We start from the raw sequence: 7,838 nt of genomic DNA, 5'->3' as shown, positions 1-7,838 counted from the left end.
ATAAACATACATATGTAATTTTAAATAAATACTTATTATAGATAATTAACACCCAGACACAGAGCAAAGATCTATGTTCATCACACAAATATTTGCCCCGGGTGGGGATCGAACCCACAACCTCTGGCTTTGAAGGCAGGGCCACTACCAACCAAGCCAACCGGCCAGTCTAATTGAAAGGTCTATTTAGGAATGAAGAATCAAAAAGTTTATCAGTATGGTGATTATGGCCTGACCCCTTACAGGCCCACATCCCACCTTTGGGACCATCCAGTGGCCTGGCAGTTACTACCACCCCAAATAAAATGCTTCTCTTTAGTCATAAAATATTTTTTATTATATATCAACCCCTGCATAATTTTCCTTTCTACCAGAAGATACATATATTATCAAATATATTACATACCAATGAAAAATAATGCCATGGTTGAAATGATAACTTTATTTGGGCAAACATCACCTATCATTACATAACACAAAAAATAATCATACACTATCAATCTTTTACTAAGAGAGTATCTGTTTGTATGAAAATGCCTTTGTTCAGGAAATAGAAGACCAATTACAAATATTTTTTCATTATTGGATTTGTAAATGATCAAAGTGCTCACCTAACTAATATTATAAATGCTAAAGTAACTGTCTGTCTCTTCATGCCACAACCATTGAACTGATTGGATGAAATTTGGTACAGAGATAGCTTGAGGCCTGAGAAGGGATATAAGGTACCTAGGTTTTATTCCAAAATTCCCACAGGAACAGCAACTATACAGTACATACTTTGTTTTATAATGAAGGGAAAGCTGTGCACGGAAAGCTGAAGCTAAGGTAACATAAAATTAACACTATTTGAGTCTATTAATTTTTAATATTTAATGTCTTTCAAAATTTTTTTACAGTATGCACTTTTAACATTAATACAGTTTATCACACATTATCATTTCTAGTTTTCACAGTAGCTATAATAGCTTCAGCACTAATTGGTTTTTCCAATTTCTGCCATATTGTATCACTTTTCACTTGAGCTACCACTTTTTCCGCACTCCTCATCTTATTAATAAGATCCTCTATTCTTTTTTCTCTAATTACAAGCTCGTGTTTGAAATCGTCCATATCTTTGATCGTGTCATCGTATGATAAGTCGGGTATTTGAATTTTTGACTTTATCTTGCAATTAGCGATAGATTCCACTTGTAGGTTGAGCATTTTGTTTTCCATAAGTGTGGATTTGTTTTGGTAATTAACGCACATTTCTCCGAACCGTTTTCGTGTCTCTACAACCACGTTCATCAGGCGTTCGCATTTTTCTTCCAGGGACATGTTTGCGTCTAGAAATTGTAAGTATAAAAACATTTCATAAAACATTTACAATGAAGTTAAGCAGTACAGATTTTGATTTTGAAGTAGAAATATTATTAGTTTCGATTATCATTATTAAAATAAAAAATTACCCATGTTTTCTAAAAATTGGTAGGTACCTAACGTTTTATTCAACGAATTAAACAAGATCAAGAATTCAAGAATTGGTAATCAAATTCTTATCAACTTATTATATCGCACACAAATTTACTTTTAACCAAAGAATCCAAGAGATATTTTTGTTAGATCCATCTCAAATCTCAAATCTCAATTTACTTCGATTCAAATATTATGTCAAAACATTAACTGTAAACACCATAGACAATATTTACTTTTTGAGAGATGGTAAATTAGTCTACGGTCTACTTCACTACTTGATGGAAATAAAACATATAATATAAAATAAATATTTTGTTTATTCTATTTAAATTTTCATGTTAAATAAAATCTAAACCACTACGTGTTACTAAAGTTTAGGGAGTAACAATATCCACAGAATTCTTGATCATTCTCATAAATTCTTGAACAGATATCTGGAAAAGAAATAGTTTGAAGTAACTATGGTGCTATGGTATGAAGCGGACGGTGTGCACGTTGAATAAAATTTACAAATTACACTTACAAGTCCATCAAAATCCTTATCTGCATCGTCAATCATTTCTTCTATTTCTTGATCTGATAAATAAATATCTAAGATTTGCGTAACCCGTTTCACATTTTCAAAATTTATAAAGCCTGAAAATAGAGCCCAATTTACTATCAGTTTTTAATTTTTATTTTATAATATACTCAGAATGTTGTGTAGCTAAACAAATTTCAAAAATCATTCATGAGCAGTTGTTCCACATAGGAAAGAACCAAATGGGTATAGATTTATAAGCATGTAAAGTTAATAATTTCCTGCAGAGATACAAAAGTGAACTAGACTCAGATAATAGGCATGTTATTCTTTAAAAAAAAGTCATATTTATATAGCAGGCTAGGTTGTTCATGAGTAAGCTGAGAATCGCATTAAGTGCTTTTACCTAATACTTTAGGGAAAAAGCACCTATATAAGAAGACATTACCACAATCATCCATGTCGAAAAGTCTAAAACTCTTCATAATATCCCCATCGCTATCCAGCGACATTATTTTTCTCATGATAGCCGTTTCGAAATTTTCAAAACTCAGTTTACCAGTATTACCCTTGTCTACGCCATTAATCATTTTCTGAAGCTCTTCTTTCGTTGGTTCGTAGCCTAAAGTACATAATATTATACATTTTAATTTATAGGCATAATATCGGTAATAACATTTATGTAGATTTTTTACCTAGAGCTTTGATAGCCACTCGAAAGTCTTCAGCCTTAATTTTTCCTTCGCCATTATAATCAAGCAGATTGAACGCTTGGTGAAGATCATTTTTCTAAAAGTAGGAAACTTTTTAATATATTTCGCAACATTATGACTGCTATATAATATTTAGAATTAGATTAATATTTGACCTGATCGTCAGTTAGAAATAATCTAGCTTTAACATCAGTAAAGTGTAATTTGTTTGTTGAAGAAACACTTTTATGCTCAACTTCTATTTCGGATATTTCTGCGGTTACAGACAAATCTAAAGCGATGGTTTCCATACTTTTGTGATTGAGTTATTTTTGATGAAATGAACCAACTCGATTATTATAAATTAGTTTTTTTTTTGGAATTAATCTCAATAAAATATATTTTTTATAGAAACGTTTATTTTTTTATAAAATAAGTAAGTACTATATAAATTTCAAAAACGTATTTATTTGTAATATGGATTTTTTATAACCTCTTTTCGGTTAACGTAGGTCGTCGTTGAAATAGGATAGTTGGATAAACTTCTTCGGACTTTAACTGGTGGTTTTGACCGTGGGGTATAATAGCACTGTATAAAATATACCTACCTGCTCCTTAGTTAAAACTAGACGTGCACACACAGTAATTTCTTGTTCTTCGGGTTCTGCCTCAGCATCTATTATGGGGTCTTCTACAATAACTTCCGTGGTCATTTTGAAAATTATTCAATAATCTTCTTCAAGTCTTCAACTAAACAATTCGTTCTAGCAGAAACCTTGGCAACCAAATAATAATTTATTTTTAAAATTGGCAGCACCTCACCATAGACTACAGAATATAGGCGCTTAGCCGCTTAGCGCCAAATGCCAATCGCCATATTTTGTTTAGGCTGTCTGCTGTCGCCTGTCATTCTTGAATCTTGATTCTTCGAAAAATTGAGGTTATTTCGGCGCCCTGACGCCGTTATTGTTTTTCTAAAAGTGGTATCTAAATAACAACTCAAGAAACATGAAGCTCGTTCGTTTCTTAATGAAACTTAGTCATGAAACAGTTACAATAGAATTAAAGAACGGTAGCGTCGTCCACGGTACCATCACCGGCGTCGATGTCGCTATGAACACTCATCTCAAAGCTGTAAAAGTAACTTTAAAGAATAAAGAAGAGTTGCAATTGGAGACGTTAAGTATACGTGGGAACAACATACGATACTTCTTGTTGCCTGATAGTTTACCTTTGGAAACTTTGTTAATCGATGATACGCCTAAAGGAAAGGGTAAACGTGAGGGCTTCCAGCGCGGTGGTACGAGAGGCGGCAGGGGCAGAGGCCGAGGCGGTCGCGGAGGCCCGAGAGGCGGACGCGGAGGACGGGGACGAGGCCGCCGATAAACTTAAGTGTATATTAGTTATAAGTATTTGTGATTACATTCTAATTCCTACCAAAAGTTGTCTCATAGAAGTAAAGAACGTGATTTGAGTTTGAGTATTAAAGAATTTCCATCTTTGCAAATTGAAGTTTTAATAATAACTTACACCAAGAAATGAAACATTCTAAGTAGTCTGGATGACATAGCGCTACAGGCAGTTCAAAAAATAATATACACTATCTAATATGAATTTGGTTTGGGATATGAAAAAGCACTATTATTGTGGAACCACACACAGGTTTGAACTTATATTAATCAATTCAAGACTTTAATATAAATTAAAAATACCTTGAGTTGAATTATAGTTAACCACATACAAAGCCAACAGTAACACACACTTTAATACAGCTGTGTAAAATTTTACCTTGAGGTAACTTGAAGAATTTAGAAAAAAATTAAAACATAAAAAAAACTGTAACTTGTGTTACTAATGGTTCATGGAAGCTTGATAGTAGAGTAATTAAAATTTTCTGATATACAAACTGAAATGTTTATTTCTTTAACATTACATACTCTTATTTTGGGCTAATTATTATCTTACTTCAAGTGTACCTACTAGGGAACCATATACCATCTTAGCTTAACATCAGCCAAGATTGTGGTCAAGCGCTTTCCTATCAATAAAACATAATTTAAACATAGATTTGCTACACTTCATGGTGTCACTGGTTTTGGGTAATTTTGCATACAAATTGTATCAGCTGCGATATTGAGGCTTTGGTAAGATATAATTTATGAAGAAAATTTAGAGGATTATCTCTTACTAGCTTTCCCCCTGAGGCTATGCCCGCGTTTTTAAAGAAAAACCCGCATAGTTCCTGTTCCCGTGGGAATTCCGGGATAAAACCTATCCTATGTGTTAATCTAAGTTACCCTTTATATGTGTGCTAAATTTCATTGTAATCGGTTCAGTAGTATTTGCTTGAAAGCGTAACAAACACACGCACACATACATCCATCCTCACAAACTTTTGCATTTATAATATAAGTTATTTTAGTAGGATAGAAAAGGATGTACTGCATAAATATTTGAATTGTACGTTTCACGGAATTTCTGATTTCACATTGACGTAAATAATTATGTATTATTATGTACTGTAGTCTGTAATGCAAATTCACATTACCATTAGAATAGTGTGTTCTGCATTAAGAAGCTATGGACGTTCATAAATGTTGGTTCATATTATAAGACAAAGTTTTTAGCAGCTAGGTAGTTGTAAATTGCATTGCAGCTTCTCATATATAATAATAATTAATTCATTTATTCAAGTAACCAGGACACATTTTGTTAGTAACAATTAATAACTTAAAAATTGTTAGTAAAAATAATACAATTTATTATGACTGCTAGAAATGCACACCACCGCTACAACGCTATCCAAAAAGCAGACAATTTGCAGCAGTGGTTTACATACCAGCAGTCGAGGCGACTACATTGGGACTGTCCTGCACACGGCGCACCAGGGATGTTTATAATATAAAAACAATAGTTTTATGATCCAACTGTATGGAGTTATAATGATGTAAAGAAGCTTTTTATATACCTACATCTACATTATTTGTTAAGTTAGCCCCTTGTTACACCAGCCCCCCTAGACAAGTGGCTTTCTGTTAGCGTAGCGTTCAATAGAATAGACTACGAATGTATGAGATTGACGTAGGCTGTAGATAAACGTATCTACAGCCCCCCTAGTCAAGTGGCTTTCTGTTAGCGTAGCGTTCAATAGAGTAGACTACGAATGTATGAGATTGACGTAGGCTGCAGATAAACGTATCTACAGGTTACGTCAATCTCATACATTCGTAGTCTATTCTATTGAACGCTACGCTAACAGAAAGCCACTTGACTAGGGGGGCAGCTCACGTCAATCTCATACATTCGTATCTAGTCTATTCTATTGAACGCTACGCTAACAGAAAGCCACTTGACTAGGGGGGCAGGTTACTCAAATTTCCGATACTTGAAGCCTTGTGTACGAAGGGCCTTATAATCAAAGCGGGCGGAAGGCATAGTATCTGTAAATGTGATAATTAATTATTGTCGCCTATTGCACGCAAACGCGGGAAAAGCCGCGCTGTCATGTCATGACGAAAACAGGTATACCCGCTGCTAAATACAGGTTATATATAATTGATTACGCGTAGATTTATCCTTGTAGGTTTTATAGGAAAATGCAGATGCTGTCAGGAGACATCATCGATATTATGTAGTCCACAGGGAAAGTCGGCGATGGACCGCAAGGCGCAAGCCAAGAGCTTTTGTTTTAATTAAGTACCTTTTGTACCTACTGTTAACGTGTGTTTATTTTGTGGAACTAAATTTTTTTGTTATTCCTAAATCCTGTAACCGTTTAAGTTTAAGATAAGAGCCTTACAAAAGCAAATGTAAAAGGCATATATAATAGGCATAATAATATGTACCAAGTACCTAATATACTTGTAACAGAGAAAGAAGATTCACATTACAATAATTCATTAATTGGAGTGACTTAATATGCAGGAAAATATCCTAGACCAAATCAACTTTACCTGGCTACGTAACAGATCATGTTTTGTAAAGACATTTCCGTGTTATTTAGTAGATAGATAATAAAAAATCCTTGCGTACAATACTGATTTCCTTCCTGTATACAAAAGGTATTTATTGTAAACAGGGTAAATATATGTATCAGTAAATTATAGACGAAGGTTGCATAGCGCCTTAAAATTTATTGAATTTATATGCGCATACATTTTCCCTTACATTGTATTATTTAATATCCCATCTATTCATATAATAATATTATTGTAGTAGCACTAGCTGTGCCCCGTGGCTTCAGTTCAATTACTTACAAGCGATTGAAACTTAAGTAAGTACGTATTTACGTAAGTAATCATTTAATTATCCGTTTATAATAAGATTAAAATATAACAAAACGATGGAACGAGATAAGATTTAAAAAATTAACTTACTAACTACTTAGTTACTACTGCTTACTGAAAAAAAAAACAAATATATCTATTCATTAAAAATGTCTCATATAAAGCATTTGAATGCTATAATATAAAACTTATTATAAAAATATATGAAAATATTTCTATATTAAAAAAATCCAAATAAGGACAGCTTTTAAAGTTTATCATAAATCATTACCATACCTAATTCTAATGCGTGGGTGTACACTGTACATATTTATTCATAAAAACTATTTTGTATTAATATTCTCCCGCTAAAATGCAAATTAAAAAAAATATTATTGTTTATTCAACGTAGTAAGTAGGTACTTAACTACCTATATACTCATAAACTGATGATGATTGTAGAGTAGCAATTCTTAGACCGAGGTCTCTAAATAAAAGCCATATTTGATCAGCGTATTGCATGTGTTTCCCTACAAGGATCAATGATGATGTAGTATGTCTGTAAGATTCATAATAGAATCATGAAAACTATTATAACGATTTGAGAATAATTATTCTATGCTATTACTTAAACTAGGTAATGTTGAACCAACTATAGTTCTTTGAGCATAGTTCACAGAGTATTTACTATTAATAAGTAGAGAAATGTGAGAAAACGAGAAATGTTATATTATCTGACCGGTATACAGGGTGTCCCACTGTTGGTATACTAAGCTCAAAGGAGTTTATAGTTTTGCATACGCTGAGTACGTAAAAAATACAGTTTATAAAATTCCAGACGTAGTTTTTTTTTTCAAATAGATGAATTCTTAAAATTCTATGTGTACAGTGTACACCCTTATC

The 7,838-nt window shown here is 32.9% G+C and overlaps 3 protein-coding genes across 4 annotated transcripts; 1 reads left to right on the top strand and 2 right to left on the bottom strand.

Annotated features, from left to right (window-relative positions):
- Positions 1-359: 359 nt before the first annotated feature.
- Positions 360-2,095, bottom strand: LOC149896017 (uncharacterized). 2 transcript variants are annotated; one of them, XM_090118175.1, is made up of 2 exons: positions 1,982-2,095; positions 360-1,328 (listed from the first exon to the last, which is right to left on the bottom strand). In XM_090118175.1, exon 2 carries the CDS (start codon positions 1,318-1,320, stop codon positions 928-930), a length of 393 nt encoding a protein of 130 aa, XP_089974301.1. In that variant the 5' UTR covers positions 1,321-1,328; positions 1,982-2,095; the 3' UTR covers positions 360-927. The 2 variants fall into 2 exon arrangements, with proteins under 2 accessions (XP_089974301.1, XP_089974299.1); XM_090118173.1 differs by lacking the exon at positions 1,982-2,095 and adding an exon at positions 1,452-1,627.
- On the bottom strand, positions 1,761-2,981 carry LOC149896016 (uncharacterized). The gene is made up of 5 exons (XM_090118172.1): positions 2,847-2,981; positions 2,674-2,767; positions 2,427-2,600; positions 1,982-2,094; positions 1,761-1,892 (listed from the first exon to the last, which is right to left on the bottom strand). Exons 1-5 carry the CDS (start codon positions 2,979-2,981, stop codon positions 1,833-1,835), a joined length of 576 nt encoding a protein of 191 aa, XP_089974298.1. The 3' UTR covers positions 1,761-1,832.
- A 572-nt stretch (positions 2,982-3,553) lies between these two features.
- On the top strand, positions 3,554-4,177 carry SmD1 (small ribonucleoprotein particle protein SmD1). The gene has a single exon (XM_090118167.1). The coding sequence runs from the start codon at positions 3,679-3,681 to the stop codon at positions 4,054-4,056; it is 378 nt and encodes a 125-aa protein (XP_089974293.1). The 5' UTR covers positions 3,554-3,678; the 3' UTR covers positions 4,057-4,177.
- The last annotated feature ends 3,661 nt before the right edge of the window (positions 4,178-7,838 follow it).

This window comes from Colias eurytheme, chromosome 29 (assembly GCF_061535395.1).
Source record: "Colias eurytheme isolate Ceu_HAF_F1 chromosome 29, ilColEury1 Martin Lab GWU primary, whole genome shotgun sequence".
NCBI lineage: Eukaryota > Metazoa > Arthropoda > Insecta > Lepidoptera > Pieridae > Colias > Colias eurytheme.
The sequence above is the reverse complement of the archived record's forward strand: the minus strand, read 5'-3'. Positions and strand labels throughout refer to the sequence as shown.